This window comes from Pituophis catenifer, unplaced genomic scaffold, assembly GCF_029215685.1.
Source record: "Pituophis catenifer annectens isolate HBS135680 unplaced genomic scaffold, rPitCat1.0.hap2 SCAF_1, whole genome shotgun sequence".
Lineage (NCBI taxonomy): Eukaryota > Metazoa > Chordata > Lepidosauria > Squamata > Colubridae > Pituophis > Pituophis catenifer.
In genome coordinates this window covers 81,467,764-81,486,553 of record NW_027256881.1, presented here as the reverse complement: position 1 = coordinate 81,486,553, position 18,790 = coordinate 81,467,764, and the positions used below count along the sequence as shown (strand labels likewise).

Below are 18,790 nucleotides of genomic sequence, written 5' to 3'. Positions count from 1 at the left end.
TTGCTGAAGATCACCCAGTTCCCTGCCTCCCCAGTAAATAGCTGTAATGCCCTTTAGTTTTATTTTAAATCCTTGCAAAATGGAATTTAGAGTTCATGGGTTATTGTGCATGTGGTGTGCAGTGTTCTGACCTGAACAGAAATCTTCCAGAGGAGAATCAGGCAGTTGCAAAGAATATGGTTGTTTGCAATATGTGTATTACATAAAGGTTGTTAACATCATTATGCTTTTCAGATTTCAAGTTGTAAATGAAATGATTATAATATCACTGTTGTTGGTTTGTTGAGCTTTAGTGTATATGCAGTGGGCAACCAGCATACTGTTATGTCTTGTTGATATTGTATTTCCAAAGTAGAGTTTATTCTGTTTGTTTATTGAGCTGACAAATGATAAAATATCTAAACTGTTGCTATTACCAGTACAGTGTTAATGTTGTTTGTGGAAGAACTCTTTTGCCTAACCCTAACCTTCTGCTGTATGCTGGGGTTGACAGGTTGGGTGGCAAAGGAACAATCAGCAGGGAGTACAATTCAGCTTCTTTTGTAGCTGTGAAGTAAACATAAATAAGCAAAGGGGTTCGTCTGAGTTCCCGGTGTTTCCAGTAGCTAGAACATTTGAAAACTCCCTGCTTTTGCTCTATATGGACCACAGAGCTCAGTGAATGCCAAATTTTGTCCCAGCAAAAATACTCCAAATGAAAAATTCCAATAAAATATTTTGAATGGGGTTGTTTTGTCTATGTGCAAAACAAAATATATTTTCCATGTACTACCTACACTTATTTTTTATAGTGGTGTGTGTACAAAAATAAGTCATCCCCTTATTGCTGGAGGAATTCATCATCATCAATCTCTACATAAGGGACAGGCAATGAAAGCAAATTCTGCAGCATACTTAATCATAATTCTAATCACAGCCTTTCTTGTGGTTGTTTTGGATAGGATTTGGATATTAATCTCTGCAGTCAACTATGCAACTATCTTTTATGAATTTTCTCAGAAAATCTTCTGAGCACTGCTGCAGAACATTGAAGGGAAGTGTGAAATGCCAGTCTCCTGGCAATTTCCACACTGTTCTGCAAGTAGGTACAATAACAGATGCTCGCTTGTACTGGGTTACAAGAAAAATGCTATTGCAAGTAAATAACAGCTGACTGTAAATATGCCTGAATTTGCATGTTAATGCTTCCTATGATAGATGCATGTCATAATATTAAACAATTAGAATTGTTTTTAAATTATTCTGTGAAATGGCCTGAATTCTTGTGGCCTGCTGGTATTAGACTGTATGTAGCATCCCTCTTCATTTTGAATGCAACTGTGATTTAACATTTATCTTAACATTTTCATGCCAATATATTTCTCTGTCAACTCAAGTTGTTGCGAATCCTTGATTAGGAAACCCAGGCAAGGACTCTAAAGATCATTCCATTCTAATATCATCTGCAATTCTTATTTGGTGTTGCAGGCACGTGTTATGGAGCACACAGCATGTGAAAAAGCAGTGGGAGTGACTTTTGCCTTCCTACTGGCTTCCCCTTTGATTTTGCTTCTGGGAATCTGGCAGGAAACACTGGAAATAGTGATCATGTGATCTCATCTTACCGTGTCATTGTAATTGTGGTCCAAGTACTGAACGCCTGGATTTCAATCATATGACACATGAATGCCTGGAATTCTGAGGGTTGGTTGTAAGTCTTTCTTGTTCAGTGTCATTGGAACTTTGAACAGTTGCATAATCCAACAACTATCTGTAGCAATGGTGGGTTTCAACCGGTGTACCAACCGGTTCGCTTTGTGCATGCCAGGGGTGGGTTCTACTTATCTTTACTACTGGTTCACAATAGGAGTGCACACACACACTCGCTTCGCTCATGCGCGCATGTGCAGTTCATCAATTATGACGTCCAGGTGGGTGGGCGGAGCCTCCCAACACTTTTACTACCGGTTCTATAGAACCGGACAGAACCAGGAGCAATCCACACGCTTTCTACCAGGGCAAACTGGTAGAAATCCACCACTGATCTGTATCCAAGTAGACATTTGTGGAAGACAGTGAATTAAGAATATTAACTCTATGTAACAAATTTATATAGAGGCATCTGAAGAAGGACCACAGTAGACCAATCATATTTTCATATATAGATAATAGATAAAAGAAAAATTTCTTAATTTAGATAACATGATTCAAGAGCAGGGAACTTATTTAAGGTGCAAAGTAAATGGAAGAAATCAGAGAGCGTAAATAACCTTAGAAGCATTGAGTTAAAAAAAGAAACTACTATTCACAATATACTATCTTTATAAAGTTCTCTTCAATAACAAGAGTTGTTTTGATATTTTATGAAATAGAAATAAATAGATGCTGCATTAAGTGATATTTTAAATAGTACAACAGGAATAGTAGCTTGAGGAAATACTTTTCTGAAAAAAACCAAATATCCTACAATGTTTCATAAAGAACATATTGTCTAGAGCACAAATACACTCAGAGCAGAAAACAGCAAAATTTGGATCAATACAAAAGCAACTAGGATGGAAAACCTCCTGGGATGCTTGAAAATAGGGAAAGTGATTTGTAAACTTTAAAATGTTGTCTAAAATGTTGACAGGTGATGCTAGTTGTAGATCTAATTAATAGTTAACTACATTTTTAAAATGAGATTTGCATTTGATAATAGGTTCTTTTTCGGACATATGTTGTCTCATTTATATGGTATATACTGATGTAACAAAGGAAAACATTTGCTTCTTTTGATCCTTAGTATTTTATGTTCTGAAAGATTCCCACACCTCCTAAATTTGTCCATTTTCAACTAGAGCAACTTTTGACTCTTATAAGAAGTATATTATAGGTGTCATCTTATATTTGCTGCCTATTTGATGTATTTTAACACATCTTTCAAAAATTTTGCTTGTTCTTCAGAGGTAGTTGTAAACAAATATTGCATGGATCAGTCTAGGGCCGTGATGGCTATGGCACGCATGCCACAGGTGGCACACAGAGCGATATCTGTGGGCATGTGAGCATTGCCCTAGCTCAGCTCCAGCACGCATGTGTGCGCCAGCCAGCTAATTTTCAGGCCTTCTGGGCCCACCGGAAGTCAGGAAATGGGCCATTTCTGGCCTCTGGTGGGTCTCTGGGGAAGTCGGGAAGGCTGTTTTCACCCTCCTCAGGCTCCAAGAAAGCCTCTGGAGCCTGGGGAGAGTGAAAAACAGGCCTTCCAGTCCCACTGTGCCATTGCGTGCCAAAAGCGGGGAGCGTGGGGTGGTCATGCGCGCATGCGCAGGGGGAGGGGTACATTGAATTATGGGTGTGGGCCTGCGTGCTCCCCCCTTTTTTAGCACACAATAAAAAAAGGTTAGCAATCATTGGTCTAGGGGATTATCACAGTGTATATAATTTAAAGGGTTAGAAATACATAGTTTTATCTAGTCTGATGTGCAGTTGGGGAGTTTCCTAATTATTTTCTGAAGGGATTGGTCTTTTCTGTTTGGAGGAAGCAGGGAAATTAGTGTTTAGTGTATTATACTATACCAATTCTCTGTGTACAAGGATCTGGAGATTGTTGGAAATATTTGGCTGATTAGTGATAGTAGTAGAACAATGGGAATAGGAAATCTGGAGGAGGTACTATTTATATTGAATTTCCCTTTTATAACATATTCCAATACTGTACCAAGAATGTGAAAACAGACATATTGCAAACATTAGGTCCAACAATTATACTGATTAGGTCCAACAATTAGGTGCAACAATTATACTGATTTATCTAGAAGTAGCAAAAATTAAATAAAGAAAGTCAACCGTTTTGCATAGTTTTTCTTTTAGAGTAGCAGAATTAGAGTAAAACATGTGGTAATTACAATTTTAAAAATAAAATTGAAAGCTTCCTTCCTTCCTTCCCTTTTAAAATAATGTAGTTTGAAAGCTTTCGAAAAAGAATGGAATAGAAGTGACTCATTCAGATGCTAGCATAGCAGTTGCCCCTTGAATCTGTTCTTGTCTGCTGCTGAGGTTCTATCTCTTTTTATTACATCAGGAATCATGACAAAATTTGATGAGCTGAAAAAAATAGGAACATTTTTTTTGCTTTTTTTTTTTTTGTCCTTCAAGAGAAAAAGCATTCATACTCCTTTTTCAGTACCAGAGAATTAATAATGCTCTCTCCTTGTTTCCTATCCTTCTATGGGATAAATGGAGAACGAGTTAGAAATAAAATCATATAAATCTCTTATGAGCAAGTGATGCATATACAAATTTCTATAAGTCAGTACATTTCCACTGCTGATGTAAGTGGAACAGAGTACATAAATTATGCCCACAATTACAAGATAAAGAGCTTTCAGGGAAAATTTCTACCAAATTTATAAGTATATGCAACTTTTTATTTGTTTTCTAGAGTGAAAAACAGAGACAGTGATATGTGTTTCATTGGCAATAGTTATTGGCAATGTTCAAGTCTGTCAAGATCCTTCTGTATCTTAACCAAGAGCCTTGGTAGTACAGTGGTCTAAGGCACCCTGTTATTAAGCTGGTTATTAAGACCAGCTGCCTGCAATAACTGCAGGTTCGAATCTCGCCAAGGCTCAAGGTTGACTCAGCCTTCCATCCTTTCTAAGGTAGGTAAATTGAAGTAGGTGAATTGAGGACCCAGTTGTGGGGGCAATAAGCTGACTTTGTATAAATATACAAAAGGATGAAGGCTATTGCTGAGCACATTGTAAGCTGCCCTGAGTCTCCGGAGAAGGGCGGCATATAAATCAAATTAAAAAAAAAAGTCTATCTTCTGGAATGTTGGCTATTCCTGCTAGCTTGCTGTCATCTGCAAATTTGATGAGTTCCCCATCTATCCCCTCGTCCAAATCATTGATAAATATGTTGAAGAGTACTGGGCCTAAAACAGAGCCCTGGGGTGCCCCCCTGCGTACATGAATGAATGAATGAATGAATGAATGAATGAATGAATGAATGAATGAATGATCCATTGATCAAAATAACATGACAATTCCCAACACCCCTAGTTTTTTAGAATTTCTTCTTAGTAGCAAATCACAACACATAGCCAACCTGAGTTGACATTAGAAATCTAAGCAGGACCAGGATCTACTGGTGGACCACCTTTGCTGATAGACTTATAAGAACGGGGAAGTAAATAAATTCCATTTATTTATTCCCAAATTCCTAAGAAAGAAATTCCAGAACTGGGAAGTAAATAACTTCCCACAGAATGCAATTGCAGTCTATTTCTGTATCATTGCTGAAGAAAACTACATGGACCCATCCAGTGGTGAAATCCAAATTTTTTTACTAACGGTTCTGTGGGCATGGCTTGGTGGGTGTGGTGTGGCTTGGTGGGCGAGGCAGGGGAAGGATACTGCAAAATCCCCATTCCCTCCCCATTCCTGGGGGAAGGATATTGCAAAATCTCCATTCCCACCCCACTCTGGGGCCAGCCAGAGGTGGTATTTTCTGGTTTTCCAAACTGCTCAAAATTTCCACTACCGGTTATCCAGAACCTGTCAGAACCTGCTGGATTTCACCCCTGGACCCATTTATGTAATCACTAGGAATCAAGCTCAATTGAAGAAAGTCTTTATCTTCATATTTGAATAAAACAGAAAAGTGGGAGAGTTTCAGCCTTGCTCATTTCCTTCTTGTCATACAGCTTCTTAACTCAGCATCCATATTTTCTAGGTTATTTCTAGAAAAGCCAAAACTCTTCTTATAATTGCTATTTTCCCTCAAGATGAATCTGTCACAATATTTTTCTAATCTTCTGATCAAAATAATCACAAAACTCTGTGTTCCACTTTACCTTCAATTTCCCACAAGTTTAAAAACTTATCTTCAGCCTCACTCTTCACCAGATGAAAAATAATACTGGTATAAACATTCTGATCAGTCTTCTGTTCTATATGTGCTGATATTCAGAACTTTATATCTTTCATGATTCAACCAGATGATGTGCAAACAGCTTAGAATTGCTTTCTCTAACTTAAGTAAATATAAGCTTTTCTACCTGTGACTGTCACAATTGAATCATTGTTGATCTTGGGGATATGTTTTCTAAAAGTTTCACAAGTTTCATGCACATTTGTTAACATGGAGAAAACAATTTCTTTGTGAAAGTTTTAAAGAATGCCAAAGCTTGGAACCTAAACAATACCAAGTCTGAATAAAACTTCGATGCCTGATCTCCAGGAATCATAAAACAAGCTTTGTTAGTTTGAGCATTTAAGAAATAAATCAGGACAAAATTTTCACTTGTGAGAAAGTTCTCAGATAATAATGTAATCTTTTCTTTCAGAGTCTGGGTCTGCCATGTTCTTTTCCATTTAGGACTTAGGCCAAAAGGTTATTCTCCAATTCCTAATTATTCCTTGTCAGATGTATGCTTTGCTTGTTTGAGAGAAGACTTACTTCAAAACCAAATGTTATAAAATTGAAAATAATCAGAAAGTATATCAGACTTTTATGGTGGTAGTGAATGCCTACTCAAAATGTCTTGAGGTGATATTCCTGACATCAACCACCTCGGACGCTGTGATCAAGACCCTTAAAAGGCTGTTTGCGATCCACAAGCTGCCAGACATCCTCATTTCAGATAACGGGCCACAGCTCACATCAAGTCAGTTTTTTTTTTTTTTTTAATTTTGATTTATATGCCGCCCTTCTCCGGAGACTCAGGGCGGCTCACAATGCGTTAAGCAATAGCCTTCATTCTTTTGTATATTTTATACAAAGTCAGCTTATTGCCCCCACAAACTGGGTCCTCATTTCACCTACCTTAGAAAGGATGGAAGGCTGAGTCAACCTTGAGCCTTGGAGAGATTCGAACCAGCAGAAATTGCAGGCAGCTGTGTTAATAACAGGGTGCACTAAACCCCTGTACTATCAAGGCTCTTGGCCTTGATTTGATTGAGTTTGAGCTGTTCCTGGTGGGTCATAGCATTTGTCATGCCCTGATTGCACCATTCCATCCTGCTAGCAACGGCCAGGCTGAGCAGATGGTCCAATCAGCAAAGGAAGCACTGGCAAGGATGGGCCTGGAGGATTGGCAAAACAGATAGCGGAGTACCTCCTGGTCCAAAAGATAACCAGGCTAAAACCTTCAACTAGCAGTTATCTCCAATGCATAACAGTATATTTGAATATTGATTCCTAACTGTCTATGACTGTTTTAATGTTTTGTACAGAAGAATATGACTTGATCAGATATTCCAGAAATTGTTTGTAAATTTAGGAGGAATTGAACAAATAAATAACTGGTATGAAATAATTTATTTCAGAACTGGCCCAAGGCATTTTATTCCTGCAATGCATTAGGCTCCTCATAATGCTTTACAATGTTGCAATTAATGTTGTGTCACAATTCTCCTATAAAATGCTTTTTGCTCAAATATAGGTTAGTACTCTATATTTTATTTCTGCATGCTGTTTGTTGCATTCTATAATCAAGATACTGATAATTTTGTAAAATTTGATGCTATGAATGGACTATTGCTAACTGCAGGGTATCTCATGTCTGAAGATGGCTTAAATAAACATTACATAGTTTCCAGATTTATGTTTCAATACTGCCACGTTAGAGAAGTCAGTGGATAATATATATTATTTGTATTTATATCTTCTTCCAGGAATTCGAAAAGATCGCAGAGGTGGCCGAATAGTGAAGCACAAACGTCAAAGAGAAGAACATGATAGCCGAAACATAGGCACAGTAGTAGAGGCAAGGAGCCCAAATCTTTGGCCAAGTCCACTAATGATCAAACATAGTAAAAAAAACAGTCCAGCCCTCTCCCTCTCTGCAGATCAGATGGTTTCTGCTTTGCTAGAGGCAGAACCTCCTATTGTCTATTCAGAATATGACCCTAACAGACCCTTCAATGAAGCTTCAATGATGACGTTGTTGACCAACCTTGCTGATCGAGAACTGGTTCATATGATCAACTGGGCCAAAAGAGTTCCAGGTAAGAATACTAGCAAAAGATATTTAAACAACTATTCATATTGTTCCACATTTCAAAACATGCTACCACATATAGACACATGTTTACTATATTGTTTTATAATATATATAATTTCCATCATGATGTAAATTACAGAAATCATTGTGGATATCACAGCATTAAGATGAAATTAATTCTAATTTAACTCCCACATCAAAAGTCTTTTGGATGCAATTGACTTGTCCATAACTTCAAGGAGATATCTGGATCATTTTTTTTTTCTATTGCAACCAAAGTTTGATAAATGTGGGACTAAGTTTTACTATGTTCTTTCTGCCTTCCCCCTCAAGATGTTATAAAGATGTTTGTTTCACATCTTTGCATCAACAATAGTAATTAAAATGGGTTATGGTCTGTAAAGCAGAATCCATATTGCAAATCACATGATAAAGATAGGTATAATTGTTGTGCAATAATAATTAGAAAACTAAGGAACTGCTGCCCTCAACAGGCCTCAAGTATACTTGGCAAGGTGATATAGGAAGATTGTAGTTTCAGTTGTTGTTGCATAATACTGCTTTCAGCCACTAGCTATGGCCTATCTCACTTTACCATACATATGGACTTCACTGTATATTTGGCATAGTTTCTTCTTGTTTTGAACCTGCTTTATTTCCTGGCATGTCTATAAACTCCCAATAGATCCAGCCAAAACCAATGAAATTCTTGGAAAATCCCCCCCCCAACTCTTTGGACTTTGGATTCAAAAATCAAAACAAGCCCTTTGAAGTTAGCCCAGTAACTAAATGGCAACAATTAAAACTGCTAAAAGATCTATTGGAAGCAGAGAGAAGTTGGGCAGCCAAATTTTAACGTAACTATACACTGTAGACTGTATTGTGATGAATTGTGTCTCTCAAGGAGGAGGTGGCATGATGGACTACCAAGAAGTGGCACTTTCCCAGGAAAGAAGGAACATTTTTCAAGGAGGGTGATGAGACAAGAGATAACACAGCCCAGAGCTGGATTAAAGTCTGAGGAAAAGATTTAGCATAGCCATTTCCCAGAATTTCTCAGGGTACATCTGTTGGGTTAGGTTAGGTTAGGTTAGGTTAGGTTAGGTTAGGTTAGGTTAGGTTAGGATAGGATAGGATAGGATAGGATAGGATAGGATAGGATAGGATAGGATAGGATAGGATAGGATAGGATAGAACTAGAACAGAACAGAATACTTTATTGGCCAAGTGTGATTGGACACACAAGGAATTTGTTTTTGGTACATATGTTCTCAGTGTACATAAAAGAAAAAAAAATTCATCAAGAATCATAAGATACAACACTTAGTGATAGTCATACGTTACTAAATAAGCAATCAAATCATACTAGGAAACAAAACAATATAAATCGTAGAGATACAAGCAACAAGGTTATAGTCATAAGTGGGAGGAGATAGGTAATAGGAAGGATGAGAAGAATAATAGTAATACAGTCTTAGTAAATAATTTGACAGTGTTCTGGGAATTAGTTGTTTAGCAGAGTGATGGCATTAGGGAAAAAACTGACCTTGTGTCTATAGGGTGAGAGCAAATAAAGAACTAAATTTTGGCTGGATTGTTCTATGTTGTTCTTAGGCTGGGCCTGACAAGATAGGTCAGGGAAGAATGCATGGCAGAAGTCTAATTTTGCTGCATATCCTAGGGACTGTTTTTAGGATTGTTGCCATCTTTCCTCACTTTCAGCAATGTCAAATCCCTTTTCTTACCACCCAGAAGCAGGGTTTTTTTTTTTTTTAAAAAAAAAGTCATTTTATGCAGATTATTCCTGTTATTTTTTCTCTTGTTCCAAATGCAGCTCACTGCTATTATCTGGTTCTTCTTATTTTGGGATAGTGGACTGTCACCTAAGAGCTGACTACTTTGACTTACGTATCTGTCATTGCAGATAATAGCATCACAACTATATTATGTATTAAGAAAGCAGCATTGGCCTAAATTGTCCCTTGCAACTTTATATAGGGTCATATTTAACGGTTTCCTTTCAGTTAGAAAAGGTTCTTGGTTCAACTGAGGTTTCCATGAGTAGCAAGTGGGAAATGAATTTGTGTAGCAATCTACTGAGCTGAGAGGTAGGCAAACTGACTTTGTTACATAATTTGGACTACAGTTCCCACCAGCTCTGGCCAGTTAGATGTTTAGAAACATTTGCAGCAACACAGGAGGTAGCACACGGATTATGGGAGAAAGAAAGATCCATTCAGTTCTGGAACTTTCTCTATGAGATGGCAACATACATAGATTCATTTCCTATAGTTTCTTTTTCTTGAATCCAATATAAACTATAATGTGTAAGCCAAATTTGTTGCTGAAGATACAGAGAACACTATCGTCCTCTTCTTTGGGAGACAGTAATGTTCAGTTGTAGCTCAGGGTACTAACAAGTAGCTACTGAAGGGAGACAGTAATGTTCAGTTGTAGCTCAGGGTACTAACAAGTAGCTACTGAAGTTGAAAAAAAGGATTCCGTTTGCGAGGAGGGGTTTGTTATTGTTAATCATAAGCAAAATGTTTGGCATTGGTCTTAAAGAGCTTGGGTAATTATTGACTTGCACTATAGTAGCTCTGTAGTTTAATGACCTTAAAACATTACATTGGGCATGTAGGCTTTGAAGTTTCAAGATTATTCACAGCATTGTAGTTATTTTTTGTGGTTTTCTAAAGCGAAAAGATAAATACCTGGCTTTTTAAAAAAGCTGCCAAAGCTGCTGGTTTTCTAAAGACATTGTTTCTTTTTAAATTTGTCTTAGTTAACCATCAGTTTTATTAAATTAAGAACACTATGATGAACCAATAATAGACGTGTTTTTATCTGACACCAATGATCCTGATTTAAAAATTGCATAATTGAAAATTACCTCTTGGATTTAATATTAATAATAATAATTTAGTAACTATATATGCCATCCAACACCCAGAGACTCCGGGCTACACTAACCAGTTTTATCCTTCTGCATTTAAAAATATTTGTTCTCAGGGATCTGTAGTAGATACTATGATATTTACCATGAATTTGGTCATTTGAATATTAGTGAGAGTTACTACTTCTTTGGATGCATTTATAACAAAATTTAAAAATTATCCAGTTGCAATTCCTAAAATGCAGTGCTAGAATGTCATTATGGGAATCATTTTTTAAAAATAATTTACACAATATTGAGATTAGAATTGCTATTGTATACTTCTTAATTAGTACCAGAGATATGTCTTGCCATAATTTAATTATCCTGGCAGGAAAAGATCTAAAGCAACACAAATATTTTTGCCTTGGATGCTGGATGGAATTCAGCTTGGATACTCAACATTGCTGTGAATGTTGTGAACTTTTAGGATTGAACAGGCAAGACACGGCACACAAGAAACTTCTTATGAACCAGATCAATTTGTTTTTTATTTGTAGTATTTCATGAGTACAAAATATTAGTTTCTCTGATTGATTTTTTTTTTTTAGTAAATTAACTAGACAAGGATTATACAACCAGAACTTCAGCTTCCCTCCCCTTTCTGGCTTCTGCTTTTAAAGAAATGTGGTAAATTGCTTTATGACCTAATTACGTTTTCCATGCAATTTTCTGTTCCAAGATAAGTGCCCTGCCTAACCAAATTGCTTCTGCTAATGTGACAGCATCCTATCCTAAAACTATATAGCTATAATTAAATTTCCCAAAGAGTGAATCAAAGCTTTCAGGTAAAGCTTAGCTGGCAACCTCTCAATGGCAGCCTAACCTAGATCTTCTTTTCATATCTCCAGAGCCTCTTCTGCCTCTGAATCTCAGTACCAGGAGATAGATCCCACACCATGTAGTTATCCTCCTGGCATAATGATTTCTATGCAGACTCCTCTTTGGGAATTCTTAAATCAGCCTGAAACCTGCATCTGTTCAGGAACCCACTATTTCTTAATCTTGGTTTGCTAGCCATTTCTCTTCTAGTCCTGCTCCAAGTCTATTCCTGTTCTCCTCTTCTGCCAAGAGACCAGGGGTGAAATTCAGCAGGTTCTGCCAGGTTTTGGAGAACCGGTAGCAGAAATTTTGAGTAGTTCAGAGAACCTGCAAATACTACCTTTGGCTGGCCCCAGAATGGGGGGGGGGAAATGGAGATTTTGCAGTACCCTTCCCCGAGGGGCGGGGAGAGAATGGGGATTTTGCAGTATCCTTCCCCTTGAGTGGGATGGGAATGGAGATTTTGCAGTATCTTTCCCCTGCCATGCCCACCAAGCCACAGTGGATAGTAAAAACTGGTAGTAAAAAAAAATTGAATTCCACCATTGTGAGAGACTCTTTCTGAGAGGGAAAAACCTGAAGTGTTTTTTCCTCAGTTCTTCTGAAGGTTACCACAGAAGTGGAGTTTATATAAAAGCCAGTTTTATGTAATAGTTAAAGCACCAGGCTAGAAACCAGACAATTGATTTTTAGTCTCACCTTAGTCACAAAACCAGCAGGGTGACTTTGGGCCAATCATTCTCAGCTCTAGGAAGGACACAATGGCAAACTACTTCCAAAATATTACCTAAAAAGTGCAGGGATTTGTCCAGGCAGTTGTTAGGAGCCAATAATGATTTGAAGGTACGTACACAAATGTTGTGTGTGTGTGTGTGTGTGTGTGTGTGTGTGAGAGAGAGAGAGAGAGAGAGAGAGAGAGAGAGAGAGAGAGAGAGAGAGAGAGAGAGAGAGAGAATCATGTGACAGGATGGTAGACAGCATTTTCTTCCTCCTTTCTGTCACAGTGAGATTTCCCAGGTTTTTAAATGACTACTAACCTATCTGTCCAACCCCTATGTAACACAAGCTATTTATCTCACAAGTAATCTTTGGTGATATATTTGTGCATATGTACATATGCACACTGTTTGATGTGAATCTGGCAATTTAGAAATATTCCCAATATTTGAGGAGAACAACTGATATTTGAACTTTAGCTCTGCTTAACTCTGCTAAAACAAAACGACCCCAAGAATAAAAATGTATGTTTTTTTCTTTCTATACAATACCAGGAAGATGGTGATAGTTCTGGATCCATCTAATTAGTGTAACTAATTCATCTCTTGGTTAATTGGGTGGAAATTCTCTCTGAAATTTTGCATCTCTTCACCAATTGCCCCCTTATGTACTCAGGCAGCTGTGCCTACAGTTAGATAATGGCAACGGAATGGTTTACAGCAGATTTGATCATAAACTTCCTAAAGGATGTTAAAGGAAATTAAAAAAAAAAAGAAGTGTGCATGGTTTGAAAATATTTTTAATTGCTATGATCCTTGTGCATTGCACTGCACATCTGTGCTATTTCTAGAAAAGTGTGAGTTTTTTCAGCCTTCCACATAACTGCTTTAAGAGTCTCATTAATATTAATGAATTGATTTGTTAAATCAGACACACCTTTATTCTAGAACAGCGGTTCTCAACCTGGGGGTCGCGACCCCTTTGAGGGTCGAACGGCCATTTCACAGGGGTCGCCAAAGCCCTCTCTCGCCCCCCCCATGCCTTCACTCACCCTCACCCTCTGCCTCTGCTGGATCACCGTTCGCCGTTCGCTTACCCCGCCCACCCCCAATCTATTGCTGCCTCCTAAGTCCCAGCTGATGGCTAGAGGGAAAAAAACTGTTTAAATTCTTGCCGCGGGGCTTCAAAGGGCCGCCCTACAGCAGATCAGTGTTAAAAGAAAACAAATGAGAAGATCTTTCAGTGTCAGCATAGGTTAATTAGCATAAGTTGATTAGCTCGGCCTCTGGACTCTCAGCTGATTTGCTCTCAGCTGTTTTGTGCAGGCTCCTTTGCAAGCTCTTGTTTTCCAAGCTGCAAAGTGCTGGAGCAATTTTTTTTCCCCTAGCTAAAACGAAACTGAAAGGGTCTTTGCTGCAACCTGACAAAATGAGGCAGGGAGAGGCATTTCTTTTTCTTTTTGCTCACCAAAAAAGGTAGGTGCAAACAATGGGAAATTTAGGGCAAAAGAGGAGAGTTCAAGATTTTAAAACACAAAAGAAAAAAAGCTCTATTTAACTAGGGAGTAATAATTGAGATACTATTAATTGTATATTGTGTTGAAAGCAGAAATGGTTAAGTTGTGGTTTGGAGGAATATATGTAGGAAATTATTTGGTTTATTATTATTGGTAAATATAATTAATGGATTTGTAAGAAATTGGATTGCATGGAAATAATTGGAATATGCATGTTCATATTGATTAATATACAAAAAAGATAGTTATATCGTTTTATGGCGAAGGTTGTTGAGAGTGTGGTCGCGTGACAGTTCCCACAATTCCTGGAGGAAACATCTTATCTTGATCCGTTCCAGTCAGGTTTCAGGTCTGGGCACAGCACGGAAACGGCATTGGTCGCGTTGGTTGATGATCTCTGGAGGGCTCGGGACAGGGGTTGCTCCTCTGTTCTGGTCCTTTTGATACCATCGACCATGGTATCATGCTGCACCGGCTGGAAGAGTTGGGGGTGGGAGGCACCGTGTTGCGGTGGTTCTCCTCCTTTCTCTCCAACCGGTCGCAGTTTGTGTTGGCAGGGGGGCAGAGGTCGACCTCGAGGCCTCTTATCTGTGGAGTGCCGCAGGGATCGGTCCTCTCACCCCTTCTGTTCAACATTTATGTAAAGCCGCTGGGCGAGATCATCCGTGGCTTTGGGGTGAGATACCACCAGTACGCTGATGACACCCAGCTGTATATCTCCACCCCAGGCCACCCCAATGATGCCCTTGAAGTGATGTCCCAGTGCCTGGAGACTGTGTGGATCTGGATGGGGAGGAACAGGCTCAAGCTCAACCCTTCCAAGACTGAGTGGCTGTGGCTCCCGGCATCCCGATATAGTCAGTTGACTCCATCACTGACTATTGGGGGCGAGTCCTTGGCCCCCACAGAAGGGGCTCACAATCTGGGAGTCCTCCTGGATAGGCAGCTGTCCTTGGAGGAACATCTGACAGCTGTAACCAGGGGGACCTTTTGTCAGGTTCGCCTGATTCGCCAGTTGCGGCCCTTTCTTGATCGGGATTCCCTGTGCACAGTCACTCATGCCCTCGTCACCTCTCTCCTTGACTACTGCAACGCTCTCTACATGGGGCTCCCCTTGAAGAGCACCCGGAGGCTCCAACTGGTCCAGAATGCAGCAGCGTGGGTAGTGATGGGAGCAGCATGGCGCTCCCATGTAACACCGCTCTTGCGCGAGCTGCACTGGCTCCCAGTGGTCTTCCAGGTGCGCTTCAAGGTGCTGGTTATCACCTTTAAAGCGCTCCATGGCATCGGGCCTAGCTATCTTCGAGACCGCCTGCTGCTACCAATGACCTCCCATCGTCCCATGCGCTCCCACAGAGAGGGCCTCCTCAGGGTGCCATCAGCCAATCAATGCAGGCTGGTGACCCCCAGGGGGAGGCCCTTCTCTGTGGGGCCACCTACCCTCTGGAATCAGTTGCCCCCAGAGATAAGGAGAATCCAAGACCTTAGCGCCTTCCGCCATGCCCTTAAAACCCACTTTTTCCAGCAAGCCGGGCTGGCTTAAGAAGAAATATTAAATGTTTTAATTGGTTTGTATTTTTAATTTTGGGCCAAATTTATATATATTTTAATTGTTTTTAATATTTGTATTCCATGTTTTTTAATTCTGGCTGTACACCGCCCTGAGTCCTCAGAGAGAAGGGCGGTATATAAATTTAAAATAAAATAAAATAAAAAAATAAAATAAACTAATTGATTTATATTAAAATGTTGAATTTGTATTAAACAACTGTATTACATAATTACATAATTAACCAATGTGAAGATGGATATAAAAATAGAAGGGGTATAATATAGAATAGAAGGGAAAAATTGAATTTGATTAAGATTAGAGATGACGATGAAGGGTAATATTGGTTTTTTAAAAAAATAGATGAGGAATAAATATGGTAAAAAGGAAATATAGAAATTGTAAATTTAATTGAAATGACTAAATACTGTGTTGGAAGAAATATCCTTCTGGGTTCTGCTCCAAGTGGGGAAAAAGACACTGGAAACATGGAGACTGCTTGGAAAGATGGTTTAATGGTGGACAGGATCACATGGCTTGATGGGGCCCATTGTGTTAGTTTCTGTTGCTATTGTGTTGCAAATGTCCTTTGACAAAGGATTGACTTTCTGCCTCTGACCCATTAACAAAGGGTAGGGGGCAGGAAGGTGGGAGCTGCTTTGTCTGTAAAATATGCTTCTCCATTTCTCATCCAGGGAAATATAATATTCTGCCTTTTTAATATTTCCGAAAATATTTCATTCTTCTAGGAAAGGGGTGGGTGCTAACCTCCTACAACTGTTTAAATTTGTGAACTGGCCAAATGCTCTTTTCAAAGAAAATACATTGTATGTTTGTATGTGTGTTTCTAATTATTGCTATTTATTCATATTTGTTCTCTTTTATTTTTTAAAGTTTAACAATTCATTCTTTATCTTAATATCTTTATATTTGTTTGGGGTTGGCTTTCTTCCCTTTCATCTTTTTTATTGTACAGCAATCTTTCTCCTCAAACCTACCACCTGTCTTTTCTTTCCTTCTTACTTTCTCTTCCCCCCCTTCTTCTCCCTACTTCCTCTTCCTTTCTCCTTCCCCTCCTCTCTTCCTCCCTCTCTTACCCTCACTCCTACTCTAATTTCCCTTCCCTTCCTTCATCCCTCTCTATTGCTGTATCCTTTTATGCATATGGACTACTCAGAGGGTTGAAAAAGTTATTTTGACTGGTCCTTGCACTTTTGACCAGTCCTCGAACTTACGACTGTCCTCACAATTTACGTTTTCGCCCTATCTTGTCACCATGGTGAAGAGAAGCAGTTGTGAAATGAGTGACACGGTTGTTAAGAATGGTACAATGGGCATAAATGATGACCAGTCATAACTGCGAAGACGGGTCAAAAGTGCGAGGACCTGTCAGAAATCACTTTTTTCAGCCCTCTGGGTAGTCCTTTTGTGCACAGGGACTACTCAGAGGGCTGAAAAAGTTATTTTTGACTGGTCCTCGCACTTTTGACCAGTCCTCGAATTTACGACTGTCCTCACATTTTACGTTTTTTGCCGTATCTTATCACCATGTTGAAGAGAAGCAGTTGTGAAATGAGTGACATGGTTGTTAAGAATGCTGCACAGGCATAAATGTGAGGATGGTCATAAGTGTGAGGACCAGTCAAAAGTGCGAGGACCTGTCAGAAATGACTTTTTTCAGCCCTCTGAGTAGTCCCTATACACATAGCCATGGCCACCCAGTCACATGACCAACTAGCCACGCCCACCCGGTCACATGACCTCCAAGCCACGCCCACAAAATAAGCCATGCCCACAGAACAGGTAGTAAAAATATTTAGAGCCCACCCCTGGTTGGAGGTCACCACAACATGAGGAACTGTATTAAAGGGTTGTGGCATTAGTAAGGTTGAGAACCACTGTTCTAGAAGCCTGAAAGGAAGTTGGAGTGCTTTAATGAGTAGCAGTGAAGTGCTATGGGCCAAATTACTTCTGATTTTTTTTTTTTTTTAAGAGTGCACAACTCTAATAAAGAAGACTGAATACAACTATAGCTCAAAGCTCTAATTTCAGTCTGGGTGATGTATTGATTGCCTTTCAGGCTGGAGGCTACCAGAACCTGTAACTCCCTAATTAATTCAAGATCTTTAAAGAAGTTAAAACAGAATGGAGATAGAAAGAAGTCTCTTTCACCAACCATTGGTGGGTAGTCAAGGGTCAAGGATGACAAAATGATGAACATGGCATCACTATTGTGCAATGATTTCAACTCCTTTTGTTCATGTGTTCTTGCATGCATGGATAAAAGGGACAGAGTCTCTATGACAAAGGTGTGATGCTGCTTTTGTCATTTTCACGAAAAACTCTAATCCTGTAGCTGCTTCTTTTTGCTAAGAGGATTTTATTCTCATTTAGTAGGAAACAAAGTAATGTAATGAACTCACTTCTTTTCAGTATAAGTATATCCTTTATTTATTTTTTTCTATATTTCTTTTCTTCTGCTTTTTTCCATGGTCTTTCTTTTTCTCCGTAGCCAAGGTTTCCTTATCTCTTGCTTTCCCTCACTGCTCTGAAATGAATGTATTAGCACACATAACTCAGTAGTAAAGTAATCATTTCCAAAGCATTTCTAATTAGTACTGTGCCAAAAAGTTCTGCATTTCTTTCAATAACTGTTATTTAGTTTGATAGAAAATTCATTAATTCTGCCTTTTTTTTAAAAAAAAAAAAAGAAGAAGAAGAAATTTACTGATTCCCTTGGGTAGGATATAAAATTCTCTGTTTATTAGAGGCTGAGAAATTTGTGTTAGTTGAATGCCATCGAGTCATATTTGATTCCTAGTGACCACATAGATAGGTCTTCTCCACTCATCACTGCTATGAACTTGTTCTTCTCTTTCCTTCCACTTTTCCCAGCATTAAGGACTTTTCCTGAGAGCTGGGTCTTTGCATAATGTGTCCACAGTAGAATAAAATAAGTCGAGCCTGGTCATTTGTGCCTTGAGTGAAAATTTTGGATTTATTTGTTCAATGATTCATCAGTTTGTTTTCTTGATTGTTCATAGTATTCTCAGGAGTCTTCTCCAACATCAAAGTTCAAAGGTGTCAATACTGTTCCTATCCTGGAACAGTACTTTAAAGTACAACGGTACTTTAGAGTCCAACTTCCACTTCCATAGTGTGTCACAGAGAATACCATGCTTGTATGATTCAGATCTTTGTAGATATAAATCATGGCATTTGAATATCTTTTCCAAGACCTTCATGACTGCTTTTCTGGGTACTAAAATGCAATGTATTTCT

At 38.9% G+C, this 18,790-nt stretch overlaps 1 protein-coding gene across 2 annotated transcripts in view; it reads left to right on the top strand.

Moving 5' to 3' along the window:
* ESR1 (estrogen receptor 1) overlaps window positions 1–18,790 on the top strand; it is a 144,106-nt gene that overhangs the window by 78,819 nt on the left and 46,497 nt on the right. For both annotated transcript variants that reach the window (XM_070932647.1, XM_070932646.1), the window contains exon 4: window positions 7,641–7,973. In XM_070932647.1, the coding sequence (XP_070788748.1) occupies window positions 7,641–7,973 (333 nt within the window). The remainder of the gene's footprint in view (window positions 1–7,640; window positions 7,974–18,790) is intronic.